Source organism: Elgaria multicarinata, chromosome 3 (assembly GCF_023053635.1).
Source record: "Elgaria multicarinata webbii isolate HBS135686 ecotype San Diego chromosome 3, rElgMul1.1.pri, whole genome shotgun sequence".
NCBI classification, from domain to species: Eukaryota; Metazoa; Chordata; class Lepidosauria; order Squamata; family Anguidae; genus Elgaria; species Elgaria multicarinata.
In genome coordinates, this window is record NC_086173.1 from 114,983,145 (window position 1) to 115,002,774 (window position 19,630).

Genomic DNA, 19,630 nt, shown 5'->3' on the forward strand with positions numbered 1-19,630 from the left:
TTGTAAGCCTGTGGGCAGGGACTGTCAAGAAATACTTTTGTAAGCCTTTTTTGGCTGAATGGTGGCATAAAAATCCTTAAATAAATAAATAAATATAAAGCTCAGGTTTTGAAATAATTTAAGATAAATAAACCAAAAACCATCTGAAAGTTTAGCTAATACTTCAAACTATTTGAATTAACATACTGTTCGCGATACACTGTCACAAAACTAAACTGACCAGTTTAAATAAATGGTTGATGTATTTTTCCCATGAAGAAAATTTAGATACTACCTATCTTAACAAAACTTCTAGAGTACACCATTCCCTACACATTCGTGGTGGTTTGATTTCTACCCAAAATCTACCCCACAAAACACCGTTCAGATTACAGCAAAGGCCATTATAGTTCAGTTGCTCTCCTCAGTCCTCCAAGCCCAAAGCAGCACTCAAATACAGGCAGGGCCCCTGTATTTGACCAACTTGCATGCACCTTGTGCTTTTGCCCTGAGCAAAGCCCATGTAAATATTTCTAAATCAACTTGGGATGTGTGCCTTGTTCCTTGACAAATCAAAAATTGGTGAGCCGGTTATCATACTAAACCTAATTCAAAAAGAGACAGCAGGAGTGTACATGGCAATCATTTATTCTCTACAGAGGAAGATCTCTTTCCAGGGGTTTCTTCTGGTGGTTGGGTGCACAACTTTTTTTCTTGATTTGGCTTCTTTGCCTTGACCAGCTGCATGGCAAGCACAAAACTAATCTAACTACAGCAATGGTGGAAAGTTGTTTGTGATGAATTTCACTGGGAGCTTCTCCACATGAGCTATTTATTGTCCATTCATGAAAGTTTGCAGACACTTTACACGATGCTGTCAACCTTCAGGACATCTCCCGCGCTTTTCCACAGTAATCTCGCTTTTAAAAATAATAATCAGATAATGCAGTATTTAAATTATCATGGGATGTACCCTGTGTGTAAAGCCAGTGTAGCTCTATAATTTCACCACTAGATGGCGATGTTTCATTGAATATAAGAGGATTGCTGAGAGGGGAAGTTTTCAATTCAAAATCACGCGGTCGCTATCTAAAGAATCCCATCCTAAATGCAGAAATACTCCAGAAGAAGAAACCCTGGTAAGAATGTGGGATTTTTTCCTTAATATAGAGACAATCTGTGTGTTACTTGATTGTACATCATTCAGCTGGTAAAGGCAAAGAAACCTGCCCAGGAGGGAAATATGCTGATGACTCAATCCGTAATTCACATTAATTTCTTTGTTACCTACCTGGCAGCAGCAGAAATCTGAGAAATCCGCTGGCTCTTCCTCTCCCTGAACTGTTTCCATACCAGCTGCTCATTTCAAGAACTACTATTTAACTTTAACGACTAGTGCCTGTGTTGTTTGTTTTCCTCTTCTCTCCCTATCCTTTTTCCCCCCCTTCTGTGTATTTTCTGGGTAGATTGGTGGGATTTTTTTTTTAAAGGTAGAATGATTAAACATAGAAGAACAAGAGTTATTGAAGGTGAATCAGATTCTATAATTATATAGTTCTAAAAGGCAACCAAAAAGCATGTGATGCTATTTAGTTAGAAAAATTACAGCTAAGTAGGAGGCAGGGGATATGATAGAGAAGTTTATAAAATTATGCATGGTGTGGAGAAAGTGGATGAGTTTTTCTATTTCTCTTACATAATACTAGAACTTAGGGTTTTCTAATCAAATTGAGTAACACTCACACAAGACCTGCTCAGGCCGCCTCATCCACAGCAACTCAATCTGAAGCGCAGGGCAGGGTGCGAGCCAGGCCTTTGGGAATAGGGGGGCTTCCTTGTGAGGAGAATTGCCCAGGGGAGGGCAGCAGTGGTGTGTGGCTGGGAAGCCCTCGACTCACCTCAGGCCTCTCTGTAGGATAACCACGGCTTCCTGTCTCTGCTTTTCCACCCGCAGCAGGAAAGATGGGGAGGTACCCCTGGGCTGAAGTCCAGTGAGGAGGGGCGTATCCCCCCTGCCCGCCCCACCCACACAGTGTCCTTTGCTGGGGTGGCTGTTCGAGGCACCAGGCCCATGGAAGAGTGTTTTCCATCCAGGGCCTTTGGAAACGGCCCTCTGCCATCTATCTCCACAGTCTCGTCCGCCTCCTTCATCACATGCCTGTTGCACAAGAAAAGGTGCGCCAGCTACGGAAAGCCAGCCAGTGGGCCAGCAGAGATGGAAGCGGGAGGCACTGCGCATGCTTTATTTTTGGAAAGTGTGCAGGCCGTCACCAATGGGAGCGATGGGGGTGGGAAAGTGGAGGCCCCCCGAAGATATTAGGGTGTGCCTGGGCACACCCCGTGCGCACACCTATGGCACCTGGTGAAATTCCCTCTTCATCACAGCAGTTAAAGCTGCAGGAGCCCTGCCCGCTTTTATATCTGGTCACTCTAGCTAAAGAGGGCAGGGCTCCTGCAGGTTTAATTGTTGTGATAATGAGGGAATTTCACCAGATGCTGCATGCATCCAAATGGTTACATCCAAAATGAAGGACGATAAAATTAAAACTAATCATGTTAATATGAACACATTAAATGGGAAATTATCCCATTATTAGAGTTATCTCTAGCTTCAGTCTAATTTACTCACTTGCGTATTCTTTCATATAGAGCACCAAATAGCACCCTTCCCTGCCCCCAAGGCCAGCCAAGTTATTTAAGTATCAAAGGCAGAAAATCCCACAAACATCTTTCCTTTCCCAGGCAGTAAAAATACAATAATCATAAATAACAATTTGCTGCCTTTCACAGCACCTAAAATTAGCCTCCTGAGGTGGCCAACTCATTCTGCCTAATGGTAGGGCAAACAGTTTGCATTTCCCACAAGTTGGGAGAGAGAGAATAGACAGGAGCTAAATCATTTGGTTTCAGGAGATCCTTCAGGACTTTGTGAGACAAGCAAATAATAATTATTAGTATTTAGAAGCCTGGAGGGAACAAATCATGTTTAAATAGGATAATCAGTGTTTGTACCACTAATCTATATAAAAGCCAATCAATTAGACATATTTACGTAATTACAGGCAGGGTGGTTCAATTATCAAAGGCTCTGACAAGTCTTACTTGATTAATTAGGCTCTCTCCATGTGGTCATAGAGAGGTGGTCTAGAAAATATCTCTGAAGTAGAGGGGAGGTCAACAATTTGTATGCTGAATCTGCCTCGATCACTTTTAATCACTTAAAAAGAATGGGGTGGAGTGGGGAAAAGGGACATACTGATGAAAAGTGCATAACCCTATCCCCCCTCTTTGCAACTCCTATCTCGAAATTAATTTTTTCCTAGCTAAGGCACACCAACAAGGCAGAGACCCTATGGGTCAGCAGTTCCCAGGTCTGGGAATTGGGGTGTTTGCCGGTTCTGGATGGGGTTGCACTCCCTCTGAAGGAGCAGGTCCATAGTTGAGGGTGCTCCTAGATCCCTCTTTGTCACTAGAGGCCCAGGTGGCCTCAGTGGCTGGGAGTGCTTATTACCATCTTTGGTTGGTATGCCAGCTACAGCCATTCCTGGATAGGGATAGCCTAACCACAGTGATCAGACGCTGGTAACCTCACGATTAGACTACTGTAATGAGCTCTATGTGGGGCTGCCCTTGTGTGTGGTTCAGAAGCTGCAGGTAGTGCAGAATGCAGCAACTACCTGCTCACTGTGACACCTAGCTATGCCCTGTGTTAAAAGAACTGCAGTGACTTCCTATTAGCTACTGAGCCATGTAGAAGGTTATGTTACTGTCATATGAAGTCCTAAACAACTAGTGACCAGGATACCTAGCAGACTGCCTTCTTTTATACATATCCAGGCAACCTTTAAGATCAGCAGAGGTCTTGCTGTCATTCCAGAACAGACGGAATGTCACCATGAAGTACCCAGATGGCGAGCCTTCTCTGTAGTGGCACACCCCCCCCATTTGGAAAAACCTCCCTTGTGTAGTTTGGGAGGCAGAAAATGTAGCATCATTTAAACACCTCCTGAAGATACACTTGTTCACCCAGGCTTTCCCTAGGCGTTAAGTAATTTATGCTACTCAGTTTCACTGCTCTTTTCTTGTCGTTAGAAGTGTTCTAATGCTGTGTATTATGCTATGTTTTAATACTGTGTTTTAATATTGTATTTTAATGTTCTGAAACACTTGAGATTTTATTATATTCAGCAGTATATTAATGTTACAAATAAATAAATAAAGATTTCCTCCCAGCTAAGGTATACTTCTGGTATTAACAAGAAAGAATCTTGTGGTAGCTTAAAGACGAACACATTTTTTCTGATACAAGCTTTCATGGATTACAGCTCTTTTCATCAGATGCATGGAGTGGTATAGAGCAAAGGTGAGCAGAAAGAAGATCTCCAGATGTTTCGAACTTCATCGCCCAGCATTCCTGACCGTTAGTAATGCTGGCAGTGGTTTTGGGGAGATGAAATCCAAAATATCTGGGAATCTGCCTTCTGCCCATCCCTGTTACAGAGTGTTTCAGGTTTATATATAGCAGATATGGAGGTGGTGGTGGGAAGAATTGTAAACAGAGGGGTAAACTGTAGTGTAAATGACCATTGTTAATAATAATGCAGTTGTCACTGGCAATACTTTCAGCATTTAATTTCCTTCTCACATGTTTACAATTTGTTAGTATTGAAGTGCCACAAAATACTTTGTTTTTGCTGCAATAAACTAACATGGATACCCTTCTGGAAATGATTGCTTCTGGTATTGGGGCTCAGCTATAGACAAAACACCTGGGGGACAGACTGCAGTGAGGTAAGCCAGGGAGTAGAGGAAGAGTTCTGCACTCATCTGCATTCCCCTTTTGCTATTAAAACAGATACCATGGTTTGAGTAGGTCCAAACTTAAAAAATCCAAAGTCTAGTTTGTTCCTTAAGCAGGCTTCGCAAGCAGAAGTTCTATCCTGCTCTTTGACTCATAGGACATTCTGAATAATTTTATGATGTAGGAAATACACAACACAAAAACACATTTCAAAACAGCAGGCACATTTAAAAATATTACCAGAAACAGACTAAAATCAGCAGTCTAAAATATAAAGACAGCATTAAGTGTTAAAAGCCTGTTGAAAAAGAAATAAGAGGCCATCATACAGTGTTGCTGTTTTCATTCTGCTATCTACAAGATGCAGCAGTAGTGAGCTGTGATTGTGCATTTAGACATGTGAATATATATACCTTTCTCCATATTTAGGTATCTTAGCATTTTCTTCATTAATCCATTTTAGTTTTTCTTTTTCATATTTTATTCTAAATTCAATACTTCAGTATTTGGTAAGGCAAATTTAAAACTGATTTTTAGATTTTAATATTCAGTAGTACAACATTATTACAATTTTATAGGAACCAGTACTAAAGAACTTTCCTTTTTTCCAGGTAATGTTACTCTAAAATACTCCCAGCAGATGGCAGTGATAGTCTTCACTGTGTTCTCCTTTTTGTATGTGTTGCACTTAAAAATAAAACGTATTATCTAAAATAAAGAGCTTCTAAGGCTTCTGAGAAGGGACTTTCGCTAGCCTAGAGGAATTTAACAACTGTCATCAATAGGAAAGTGCTTCTGAAAGTCTCAATTTTAATTATGGGAGGCTACTGTTAATGGAAAAACAAATTTGAATCCCTTTTTGGGTTAATGGAGGGCCTTTCTCACCAAAAAGCCCAGATTTTTTGTCCAAAGCCCAGATTTTTTGTCCAAAGCCCTCTAAGTACCTTAAACCATTATTTTGTGCCTATGAAAATCCAATCATATGCTGTTATTTGCCAATATTTTACTCTAATCGTGGGGTTCATCTACACCAAGCAGGATATTCCACTATGGAAGCGGTATATAAAAGGCAGGAGCCACACTACTGCTTTATAGCGGTATTGAAGTGCACTGACCACTATTGGGGCCCTTTGACACATACCATATACCACTATATACTGCTTGGTGTGGCTCCTGCCTTTTATATACTGCTTTCATAGTGGAATATCCTGCTTGGTGTAGATGAGCCCCAAGATTAGAGTAAAATATTGGCAAATAACAGCATATGATTGGATTTTCATAGGCACAAAATAATGGTTTAAACTACTTCGAGGGCTTTGGACATTGTGCATGAATTGAAGTCATTGAGCTGTGTGTTATCAGAATGGAAAGTACAATGCAAGGTTATCAGAATGCAAGGTATGAATTATTGGGATAGGACACAACATACCCGCCACTTATAGTTCTGCTCTTAGATTAAGAACATAAGAATAGCTATGCTGTATACAGCATAGTCTAGCAATCTGTTCACACAATGGCCAATTAGATGCTGGTGGGAAGCCCACAGGTGGGACATGAGTGCTATAGCACCCACTTCTGTTCCCCAGAAACTGGTGGCAAACTAGTTAATAACCGTGTTAACTTACAGAGTGGGTGGAGCTTACTCCAAATGAACACAACAATGAGTGGTACAGGATAATGAGAGCAGCTCAGAGTACTTCTATCACTGAATTAGTCTTTGTATCTGATATTAACAAAACTAAGCTTTTAAAGGCATACAAGAAAAGCCCCTCTTCTACAGGGCTTACAAACAAGCCAGAAAAAAACCTGTGCTGCATAACACAGTTTAGACATACATTCCTGGCTGCCACTGAAAACCTCCCCTCCTAGAATCAGAAGATTATCAGGGTTTCTGAAGAAGAAACTATCAATCTGTTAAGTTTCCTTTACAAAATTTAGTAATTAAACTATTAGTATAAAATAATGAAGATTGAAAGGTAACAGCACTTATCTTTACCTATTTCTTTTTTGTCCTCTATTTCTTTTTAAGAAACAATGTAGTTCCTTATTAGACCGCATGACAACTGCATAAGTCAACTGAATTCCCAATACACAAAGCTATCCCATTACAAATTAGAATAGAGTCTGATGCAATTCCCAATGCATAAGCCCCATGAAATGTATTTGACTTGGAATTTCTCTTTAAACCTTTACTGATACTTAAAATGCTTATAAAGTTTATTGCGTAGTTTTGTTAATCTTTTCTTTTTAGTGAAGAAATCTAGTCTCCTACTAGTAATTAAATTACAGTAAGTACTCATTTTATAGCTGTAGTTTAATCATTGTATAGACCATTTGGCACAATAATAAAATAGCCACATTTTATAATAAAACTGCAAGTGCAAAAGTTTGAAGATATACACTTGATTCAAAACCATTTGGGTATTTGCATTTTTAAAACATCAGGGTTCATGATTCAGCTACCACTGTTTGGTTTTTATGGTGCTGTACATCTTGTACCCAGATATGTATAAGTGCTTTGTTGTACTCAGGTAAAATGTTTGCGGAGAGAATTACAATGCATGTTGCTGTCCAGCTATAAATTTCACATTACTGCTGATACAGATGAAATTGGTTAAAAAAGGATTCTTCAACGAATTTATGACAATTTATGTCACATAGGAACCTGCCTTATACTGAGTCCAACCATTGGTCCATCTTTCCCAGTATTGTCGACCCTGACTGGCAGTGGTGCTCTAGGTTTTCAGACGGGAAATTTTCCAGCCCTACCTGGAGATTCCCGGGATTAAACCTAGGTCCCTTTGCATGCAAGGCAGGTCACATGCCACAGTCCCTTCCTCATCTTTCTGTTACTTGCAGTTCAGATGCAAGAGTTACAGCACTAGTGGATGTTGTGGACAGTTGCCTCAAGAAACAAGTTTTGAATACCATGTAAATATTACAACTAGGATTTGTTAGAAATCAGTGGAAGTTTTGAAGTATGGGGTCACTTAGCTTTGCATATTCAACAAGAAGATATGAAAAATTCTTCAGTGTAATTTATTTGAAATACTTTGAGAACAGTGTAAGGCTATTATGCAAAATGATTTCATCAATAGATACATAATTTTTAATAAATGAAGGCATTACACAGTTTCTCCAACATTTTGGCAAGTATTTGTCATGTCAGTAGTTCACATCGTAACAGCGCAATCCTGTGCATGTTTACTTAGAAGTAGTTCCACTGAATTCAATGGAGCTTACTCTCACGCAAGTGTGTATAGACTTGCAGCTTAATGTATTTTCTATTTCCTTCTCTTTTGTAAAAAAATCCGCTGGTCCTGTTGAGATATCACACTAAATCATAGTTCTCTTGTTCTGCTTTTCTTGATTGTCTAATACTCAACTTCCAAAATGAAGCAATTTAAATAAATTACAAGCCTGAAATAGAAAAGAATCATCATGTTTTAATCCTACACATACAGAAATAAGTTCTAGAGATTAAAATTGGCCATAACACTTTTTAAAAACAGAAGTAAAATAACCTATTTGATATTGATTATTTCAACACAATGAATCCTCTAACACATAGCAAAACATATGTACAAATTAAAATTGACACCTTATTTACTCCCCTAGTTTTTCTGTAAACATGTAAAATATACTAAATATGCTTTTTGGCAATATTTCAGGAATATTACTGCTTGTGCTGAGGTTGGAGTTGACATGGTACAGAGAATAAGTAATAACGGCATGAGAGACAATTTCAGTGCATTGAGTTGTAAATTTTAAGCCCATCCTTAAGAAATGGATCAAATTCTGCATTTAAATATTGTTCAAACTTTCATTTGAAATTAAAGTTTGACCCAGAACTACCAATTATATTGGCATTTCCACAACTTTAAAGGTGCAAGGCTGATCAGAGTTGTTCTTCAGACTAACAGCTTAAAGAACTGGCCAAACATTTTTTTAGATGTAGAAGCCTCTGCAGTTCAGATGCAAGAGTTACAGCACTAGTGGATGTTGTGGACAGTTGCCTCAAGAAACAAATATGAGGGTATACAGGAAAGCCATGAATAAGGCAAAATTCCTATGAGGGGTCCCCATAGAAAAATGATTGAGAATCATGGGTTTAAATTGAATTTGTAATTGCATTCTCTTTTAAAAGTTATAATTAAACCAGTTAAAATCTTAATAGAACGCACCAAAAACATGAAGGTGATTTCTCTGAACACAACCAGTGAAAAAATGACACTTTTGTGAATATGTTTGGTAGAGTCCCACTTCCAGGTTTTGCATGTTTCTGTAAGCATTTTATATAGATCTAGACCTATACAACTCTAGCCCACTGAATCTTGATCCTGAGAAGGTCACTGAACAGATTCCTTGTACAGGAGTGTCCATATCTGTGAAGTGTCCATATATTATGAGAGCAGGCAGTGGAGTTAGTGAGGGAAGAAAGGCTTATTTTTTGCCGGCATCACATAACAACTGCCCCAAAGACATGATGACTTTAGATGCAGCTAAAAAAATGAATGTAAAAAATTATAGGGGATATTAGCACCATTTTACATACAAACTGCCTGGATGTGAGATAGAAAGATCTACATGAAACGAGACAGAAGCAATTTAAACCAAGTCACTGGGATATTTCAGTTCCACATTTTTCTGGTCTTTTACTTTTTTCCTTGTTTTTCTAATGCTTTATTATGAATGGATTAGTACATACATTACTACCTGCTTAGCTGAAAGCACAATGATGTAAAGTTTCAGATTTTCATCTGAAGATTCAGCCCTGGCAGTACCATTACTTTCAAATGATAGTATGCAGTGAGAGAATATATACTCTGCACTAGCCAGAACTTAACTGTTAAATGCATGGATCTTGTCTTTTCCATAAGGACTCAGGAATCTATCTGTAACCCTGTTCAGATGACACACTAAGCCATTCTGTGCTAAAAATTATGGCGTGTCGTGCGAACTATGACTTAACATGTCGTGTGAACCATTCCTAACCATAGTGGCTACATAACCACAGTTCAAATACGCTCACTAACCATTTGCTGCAAAAGGATTAGCAGCCTAACCATGGCTTAGCATGTGGTCTGAACAGGCCCAATATTTCAAGAAGCCTGCTGACTAAGGTAAGGGTAGCTACCTTAGCTTATCCTAAAACACAGAGCTTTTCCACAAATGCTTGCACATCACTTGATTTCACATCACTTTGTGAATGGACTCTCCATTGAAAAGCATTATGTCTGAGGTGAAATTAAAGTTCCATCTGCGATGGCTCACTCACACATACAAGTGGTCACTTAATGTACAAGCCAAGTCATCCAGTAATGAGACCATTCGTTTAGCCTTTCAAGTTTTTTGAGACCTGTGTGCCATTTGCAACAAATTTCTGGCTTTGATAACCTTCTTTAAAAGCTTTGTTAGATACCTTGTGGTCAGCTGCCATGTAAGAGATCAAATTAGGGCACTTTATAAACAGACACTTGTTATGTAATATGCATAAAGACAGTAGTTTAGAGATCATATCTACCACCAGAACATTTTAAGTAATTGATCAAGTACCACTCTCAGCCACTGAGACATTTAAAGAATATTACAAGATTATAATTGCCATACATTCTAAATTACTCACACTGGCAGTTACAGTACTGTGGTAAAAGATACAAATATAATAGAGACTGAATTGACATTGTCACAAAAATATTAAAAAGTGCTTCTTGCTCCATATATGGAATGCCGATACTGTACAGGTAAAACACAGAACATCTCTGAAGTTTTTGTCAGACATTGCTTTCTAATGCTTTGTTATTCTCCCAAGTGTCTGTCTGTTCCATGTGGTCACATTCAATGCTGAGTTCACTGGTGTCCATACTACAGTCAGAACCACTGTCTGATTGGTCCATTTGCTCCAGCTTTGACTCCTGCCGGGGTACTCTGTTCTTACTTGATGATGTTAGTAAGGGTCCTTTGGAATCGGGTATTCCACCCTGGCCTGAAGTGCACAAAACTGATTCTTTGGCTTGACGAATACAGTTGAGCCACTGCTGTTTGTTGAAGGCATCATTTGCTTGTAATGAATGGGACTGGGCTTGAGATCCGTTTTTGAAGCTGACTCTAAAGAAGTTTTTAACTGAAAGAAACCAGCCTTGTTAGTATATTGAATGCTTTTTGGGAGATCTTATGTGCTCTGTGTGTGTGTGTTTTATTTATATATAAAATTATATGAAGTATTTCTATACCACCTTTCTGAAACCAGCTAAGGTTGTGTACAAAAAAATCAAGAAATACAACAATAATCAGATAAAAACGTAATAACATAATAAAAGCAACAATCAGAACCATGACAACTTAAGGGTGATATGATCACAATACTATGCACAGAACAGCAGCTGAACTGCAACATTTTGCACCAACTGAAGCCTCTGGATGCTCTTAAAGAGTAGTTCAAGGCTTGGTTTGTATAGTCCAAAAAAGTAATTATAATCTAAATAGCTGCATGTTCTGTAAAGCATTTTGAAGAACTGGGATTTTAGATAAAGTCCTCAAAATTTATACTTCTGTTGTACACTCAAGATGTACCACAACAGCACAGACCTACACAAGGTGGGGCCCACCAAGCCAAATCCAGCCTTCAGTCCATGTCCCATCAGGTAATTCTCCCCGCGCCCCACACCATTTTGGCAGTTCCATGTACGCAGCAGCAAATGCAGCGGAAGGGTAATTGAATGAAATGCTGGCATGGAAGAAAACCATTTTCTACACAAAATGCAGCTCTTCAAACTCAAAACGGCTTGTTTTTCTATTGTATTTGTCTCCCCACCATTTAATTTTTTTAAAAAAAATAAGTCACCCACAAAAATTAAGTAAAAGCTATTAGTATGTGGCAATTAGTACCCAGTGAGATGTAGTAATGGCAATAAGTGGCAGCCGCCGCCACTGGAGAAACAACTACACAAGAAATTACATCTGAAAGAATGATGTCAGTGACCTTCATAGAACTCTTCACATCTGCACAGTGTTGCCCTCAATGATACTGGCAAGAACACAGGAGCTCCCCCCTCCCCCAGTAATGATGGCAGCCATTTACTACACCCACACTATCTCACCAGTTATCACTGGTTATCAGATTGTTACGTGAGTTTCATAGCATTATCTTTTTAAATCCACTTACGTAATGCTATAAATATGAACAGTTAAAGGTCTCTTTAGTCCTTCCAGGAAGCAACATTTAGCACACTTTGAGTTTTGAATTCACATACTGCCTTTTAAACTCTTACTTCTTCATTACTCTTTTGAAAAATAAAATAAAAAACAGCTTGTCTTTTTGTATGAATGTGACATAGTGGTTTCTGCCTCCAGAGAAGATTTTGGAAGCGACATGTGGTCATGAGCAGACCCTGGAATTGTAGCCTACACTGTACTCCTTTCGTCGCCAGCTGAAGACCTTTTTATTCACTCAGTATTTTAACACTTAATTTTAACTTAAATTTAAATTTTACTGTTCTAACTCTGTATTTTAATCATATATCAATTTTGCTGCGTGGTTTTATCCTGGTTGTGCTTTTCATACTGTATTTTGTAATTGTGCTTTTAACATGTTGGTTGTTTTATTATTCGTTTTAATTTTTGTGAACCGCCCAGAGAGCTTCGGCTATTGGGCGGTATAAAAATGTAATAAATAAATAAATAGCTTCTTACTTTAAATTTCTAAGAAATTCATTCATTTGCACACTAGCTATTTAAAGAAAAAGTCACATTTTCATTCTGACAAAGCAGTTAAATGGGAAGAATACTTTAAAAAAGAATATGCAATCCTAAAATTTCAATATTTGATAAAACTGAAACAATCTTTTTGCTTCTTACTTCTCTCATTGTTGCTAAATGCACCACGTATGGATCCACCCAATCGGACTTCTCCATCTTGCAAATCTTCCAGCACAAGATCCTTCACAGGAATGGGCTGCCGATACAGCTGGTAGCAGAGTTGTTCATTCTGTGTAACAGCTCGAGTAATTACCAGCACTTCTTGGAAGAGAAAGACATGCAGCTTCTAGTGGTAAACAAAAAAGAAATTGTGAGCTGTCCTACTTACAGTTCTTGTTCCTAAGAGGAAAAAGTCCTACAAGTCCCTGCATTCCCTAGCCAACCGTGTTGGCTGGGAATCCTAGGAGATGTAAGGCGTTTTCAAGTCTAAATATGCAGAGCATTGTGCCCTAAACTTCCTAGTTTTGGGGGGGAGGGGGTTTAAAGACAAAACTTAAATAGTTCAATAGCTAGTTACTTAACACTGAACTGGAGAGGGGTGGAAATTGTCCATGAGCATTAGGACATTTCCCCCATGCCTTCAAATTGCAGAATAATGTACCAAAAACATACTCCTTAAAAGCAAATGGTCAAACAAGCAAATAAATGCTGCAGTACCTTTGCTCTTTACAAGCAGCTTTCCCTGTGCCATCAAGGGTGTATGTGAAAACAGTGTATCCCTAGTATATACTATTATTGACTGTCTGGTGAGATCTGTGACAGACTGGGTAAAAACAGAAATCTTTTTCTGTCTAGGTGGAAAGCGTAAGTGAGAAGACCGGGACAAGAGTGTTCTTAGGGAGATGCTGCTCATGGCCAGAGAAATCATTTTAATCTCTGTTAAATGAGTATGCATGTAGATTTATAACATGAGAAATAATATATGTTATTTTCTTGAAGAAATGTACTTGTGTTCTGGATATATTTTTGCAGAATACATTTTCCCTCATTTTGCCCATCCTCATAGGTGAGCCAAAGTAGCATGCCTATGGCATGCTGGGACATTGATTTACATTAATGATTAATATAACTCAAAGAACACTCAAACCAGTTCTCTTAACAGTCCCTAAAACTAACAACACTTAAAAATATCGTAATGGTTATAGTATGAAAGATATAAATATCTAAAACAGAAAGAAAATACCGAATAGCAATTACTAACATGTGGAATTATTTCCACATTTATGTCATTTCATTATAAATTTATGATACCACTTTTCTATAAAATCATATTCAAATGGTTTACAATGAAAATAATACAAAACAGTTTAAAAATGTAAGACTCAACACTAATAATAAAAAACCAAGATATCTAAATCATCTACCAAACCAAACATCATAAGGAGTAAAGGTTTGAGTTTCTGGGTCTGTTCAGAACCAGGCCGGTAGACCATCAAGGAATTCTATATTTGCCACCATGAGGGATGAAAGGCAAGAAATAAATATATTACAGTCACAAACCATAATAAATAAGGTGTGCAACGATGGAGTTTGAAAGGCTGCTCAAGGGAACAAGTTCCATTGTTGTGGCACAACCATATTGAAGACCTTGCTTCACATACCTCCAATTCTAATCTCATACAGATGGAGAATCAGGCATCCTGAAATTAACATAGTGAATGGGAAAGCTAATATGAAGATGGTGAAGTTAGGGCATTTCTACATGAGGCCTTCATCCCATACCTTTGTTGGGGCTTCTGCTTCTGGATTCTTTTTGTGATTAAGTTCAACTCCTTTACATGTTTTTTCCCCAGGGTATGTGTGTCTTTCTCTGCCTTTCTGCTTTTCTATATGTTCCATCACACAACCACTAGGTGGTTCTGTGGTATAGCAGAATTGCACAATTACACAGGACTTTATAATGCCATTCAGAAAAAAATGCCACACTTTCATTTTTGGGAAATGGTTGCAAAGCACAGGAAAGGCCCTGGCAGATAACATCATTTAAAGAACCCACAAACTACTGTGAGCAAGCTATCATGAGTGCACAATAAAAGCTTCATGTAGAAAATACTCAGAAAGTATAGAGGAATACGATAGGGGCTTATTATAAAAATTTACAATTGTGTTAAAAGTAGATTCTCTCTTACACACAATATGTCCCATTTCCCCACCCCAGTTTTAAACTTTGTTATACAACCACATTTTAAAAGAAGTAGTTCACTCTGATTTTAAATTATCAAAGTATAAAAATGTTAAAAACATCACTGGTAAAAAAGAGAAGTGAACAGTATTTATTGTTTTGAAAAATGAATTCCTTACCGCCCCCCTGTTGTTCTTTAGTTCACCATGACAACACACAACACGTGAATCATCTATCTGAGAGTCCTTTTGGCCTTCATCAAGATATATGAGCCTCTCTTTGTAATACTGGCATTCAGATTCACCAGTCTTTTTGTTGATTTCCGCCACTATGCCTTGGACAATATTAATCTGTAAAAAAGACCATTAAAGATAAGTCTTAATTTGCAAAGCGAGTTTTGCTAACTCCTGTCCTAGCTTTTTCGTTGTGAAAATAAGAGAGATAAAGCAGGAATCCATTACCTTTTTGAACCTGTGGGCACATTTGGGAATTTGAGAAACTGTCCCATTGGGACAGACATCATTGGGAGTCTTCAGTGAGACTGGCAGCTTTTATGATAAATCACTTCAGCTCTTGTCTATATAATATCTACTTGATGTAATGGGCAAAGTCAATTTTGATCACTAGAGATGGAGCACATTGTTATTTTTCCCTTCACTCATATCAGTCAAGTCTTTTTCTTAAAACATTACTCTTCTACCAAGAGTAGCCCTTCACGTGGTGACAAGGGGGAGGGCCTTTTCAGTGGTGGCCCCCCGACTGTGGAATGGGCTCCCCACTCGGGCCCGCCTGGCACCAATACTGTTGTTTTTTGGGTGCCAAGTTAAGACTATCCTCTACTCCCAGGCATTTAACAGCAAATCATGGGGCCAGCCATCTAAACAGGTCTATTTTTCTATTGAAACTGTTTTTAGTTGTCTAAATTGTTTTAAACTTTGTATATTTATATTTTTATGCTGTATGTTATTATCTTAAGAAGTGTTGTAAACCATCCAGAGAGCTTCAACTCTCTGGTATAGAAATAATAATAGTAATAATAATACTCAGGAAATTTTGATTATTTATTTATTTATTTATTAAATTTATATACCGCCCCTTAGCCAAAGCTCTCTGGGCAGTTTACAAAAGTTTACAAAAGCTAATGGCTATATATCATGAGTTTAACATACACTGGAATATTGCTTTTTTACTTATACTTTGCCTCGGTGCAATGGCATGATGGCATCTTTCTTGAATACAGTTGTGTTAAGCATACAAGCAAAACAGAAACTGAACACTTCAGGAATGTGAATCTCTTCCATGCAGGAATCTTGAAATTGGCTGGGATAACACTTTAAAAATTGCTGTGTTATAGACGATTAATTAGACACATCATTACTAAATACATACGGCTTCTTCAAGGTGCTGTTGGTCTGGATTGTCATTTGGCGTGTGTCTCAGAATCTCTCTGAGCAGCAATGGGTACTTCACCAGACGGCTTCTTGGAATGTCAAGGAAATTCCATAGGTCCAGTTTGCGGCTGAAAGGTGACTCTAGACAACGCTGGAGGAAATCTTGCACCCGATGATCCTGCTTCTTATGGTCCAGCAAAGCTTTGGCAGCTACTTGGTTGCTGCAATAGCTATCATAGGAATTCAGGCAAGGCAGCTAAGGAAGAAATAAATATTTGGAAATAATTTGTGGGGTGTACATTTGGCAAGTGTTTTTAATATATTCACTTCCTATAATTCACATTCATGCTCTAAGAACCCGGTTCTGGAGTCTGTGAACCAGTAATATTTATTTTCTGCACAAGTTACAGTTGCTGTAGGCTTTGGGGTTTATTTATTTTTTCAGCCCCATGTGTTCTTGCAGTGGGGCTGTGTGTCTTTGTGTGTGCATGATTTGGTGGGTGGGTGCTTGCAGAAAAATCACTATTATTTTTTTAAATAAATATTTGGGTCTATGTTTGCATGACGGAAAATTGCTGCTCTGTTCCTTTAACTGTTTAGTTGCCTTTGTGATCGCATGGTGGCTTTGGATGGATATTCTATTGCTTTCCCAATTGCGTTGGCTTTGTATGACTGCATAGAGCATGGATGCTCTGTTGCCTTCACCATTTCTTGGGAGATGCAGGAAGTCAGTATTAAAAATTCATCAGTGGATCTGTGGTTCAAGGAGGAAACTGGGGTATCAATGCAACGGAATAAATTCATTAAGGGTGAAATCCTATGATGTTCAGAGAGAAATAAGTCCAACAGTTCCCAGCATTCTCTAGGCAATATGGTTGGCTGGAGGATGCTGGGTATTGTAGGACTTATTTCTGTCTAAACATGCATAGGATTGTACCCCACCCCCCAAGTTAGATTTAAAGTGATTCCCCATCCCCACCCCCAGACAAAGATGGCCTTTGTTTGATGCTCTTCTGCCTTTGTTGTTTCTGGCCTGCTTCACTCTGTTTTTGCCATTTTTAGCTTTGCGAGATAAATTAGATTTGCCTGTTATAGCTGAATGGCAGCCCTTGGAACTGCAACATTTGTTAGAATCTAGATTTGGTCCTGCTGATTTCACTATCTCTTTGCTATTGGAAATACTTGTAGAAGTTTATCAGGTATAGTGACCCATGATTCATGTTTATAAATCCTTATTATCAGTGAATAAATACACTACACAGGGTTTTCAGCAGGAATGGAACAGGTAATTGGAAGGTCCTATTTTGCCTAATCAATAGATTGCCACTTTGGTGTCTGTTTCTAATGTGTTTGTGGATCTCTGGTTACATCTTATTTAGCAAAACCTCTTGATCCAGGTCTATTGGATGCCATAGCATCTCTTTATTAAAGGTTTCTCTAATTTGGCTAATTGTTGAAGAAGTAATACAGGTAATGCTTTTTATCATATGTTTTGGAAATGCGCAATAGTTGCCTACTTTTGTGAGGAAGTCATTATATGGATAAACTTTTTATTGGAACCAAAAGACATACTATAATACTGGATGGATAAATGTTCACCTCATATAATGCAATGGATTGAAGACCTAACAACACTAGCAACATCTTTGGACTCATATTTGGATATTTGGTCTGCTTTTATTGAAGTTACATATAAACTATTCTTTTTTCTTTTTTAGAATGTTGTAATATTTGAAACTCAGGCCTTAAAGCAAGCAATCATATTTTTGATTTAAAAAACAAAAAATCCTGTTGTCTCTATTTTGTTTGTTTGTTTTGTTGAAATTTACAATTAAAATTTATTTTAAAAATCTGGGGGGGGGAATCCTATATTATATACACACAGGTCAACTACACACACACACACACACACACACACACACACACAATGGCAGGTGTTTTGCCTTTCCATGCTCCTCTGCCCTTACTCTGTGCTTTACTGTATATGTCATTTAAATCAGACATGCTTCATGTGCTTGCCAACTTTCATGCCTTTCAAAGCTCCTTCATCCTTACTCTGTGCTTTACCATGTGACATTGTTACATGGTTAAGCACAGACTTTAAACTTTGCAAGACACTTAGACATTGCAAGGCAGGAGGCTGTGTAGCAAAATAGGCGTAGCTGGCTCTGCCCATGGTGTCCACAGCCACCACTGCACTTTAGCTCTACTCATGAGCAGACAAATGCCTGCATAGGGATTAGACTGTAAATCCTGACATCAGTGTCCATTCTTTGCATATTTTATTAGCACCAGTTATCCTGCTGCCTGATTACTATGATAACCAAATACTCATCCTGTTTTCAGCTTTCTAACCTTGAAAAATGCTAACAAGAAAACAAATTAAAAACATTTATGAACATTTTCCATACCCAACAAACAAGGATGTGACCAACTGAGTCTGTAGATCCATCAGGCTTCCTGATTTCTTTCAGTCTCGTAAGAAGATCTGATGAAAATTCAAGAAAAAGAAACATAAAAAACATTAGGGGGGATTACAGCTTGTAAAGAAATACAAATGTCAACCTTGTCAGGTGAGTCCGATGGCCTGCTTATCACTTCATCATGAGAGCCAATGGTAGTTTGATATATATACATGCAAGTCCACTACACACACACACACACTTCAATTACACATATCTTACGAAGAAGTTAAAATGTACAATTATATAAAACATTTATTTATTTATTTATTTATTTATTTATTACATTTTTATACTGCCCAATAGCCGAAGCTCTCTGGGCAGTTCACAAAAATTAAAAACATGAAATTAAAATTAAAAACATGCCTCTCAAAAACCTAAATCAATTAAAAATAAATTTCACTAGTACATATAGAGATGTGAAGGCCCGGAAAAAAACTGGAAAAATTAGGGTGGGGAAACAGGTTTTTTTTTCATTTTTTCCAAAGCCTTTTTTGTTTTTTTTCCAAAAAAATGAAGAAAAAACGGATTACGGGATGTTTTATTTTAGCATGATGAATAAAATGTTTAAGACAAGTTGTTCAGATATTTACTTCTCCAAATGATTTCTTAAAACTGTACAGTATCAGATTATTACAATGTCTGCGCACGAAGAACAAGCAAGTCCTAGGTTGCAAACTGAGACTACAACTCTCAAATGTAAGAGGAAGATGCATTTCTGCCTCTAGGGGGCAGCACTGCCATGGAAGCAGAGACTGAAACTAATACTGATAGCTATAGGTCAGAAAATGAGTCTGATTAAATTTCATGCATATTCATTGAATCTTGGTCCCCCCCTTTTTTTCTCAGTTCTTTTTATGGGAATGGGGGCTTTATGTCTTGACACTGGAGGACTAGCAGAGACATAAGTAATTTTCTTTTTTACTAATGTTGGTGGTTTCTTCAGTTGTTGTTTTTTAAAATTGTTTTTTGCCTGCTCTTCATAAACTGGCAGAACCAAAGAGATTCCTTACAGTTCAAGTGTTCCTAACAGTTCAGGAGCTTGTAGCTCCATTTGTTACCAAAAAAAATTAAAAAAGTAAATTAAATTTTGTAATAATTGTTTGAATACACTAGT

The 19,630-nt window shown here is 38.0% G+C and overlaps 1 protein-coding gene across 6 annotated transcripts in view; it reads right to left on the bottom strand.

Annotated features, from left to right (window-relative positions):
* Nucleotides 1-9,589: 9,589 nt before the first annotated feature.
* Nucleotides 9,590-19,630, bottom strand: part of ARHGEF3 (Rho guanine nucleotide exchange factor 3) — a 138,512-nt gene continuing 128,471 nt past the window's right edge. For all 6 annotated transcript variants that reach the window (XM_063121331.1, XM_063121332.1, XM_063121335.1 and 3 more), the window contains 5 exons: nt 18,463-18,539; nt 16,050-16,307; nt 14,840-15,010; nt 12,638-12,824; nt 9,590-10,904 (listed from right to left, as the gene is read on the bottom strand). In XM_063121331.1, coding sequence (XP_062977401.1) covers nt 10,555-10,904; nt 12,638-12,824; nt 14,840-15,010; nt 16,050-16,307; nt 18,463-18,539 — 1,043 coding nt within the window. In that variant the 3' untranslated portion in view covers nt 9,590-10,554. The remainder of the gene's footprint in view (nt 10,905-12,637; nt 12,825-14,839; nt 15,011-16,049; nt 16,308-18,462; nt 18,540-19,630) is intronic.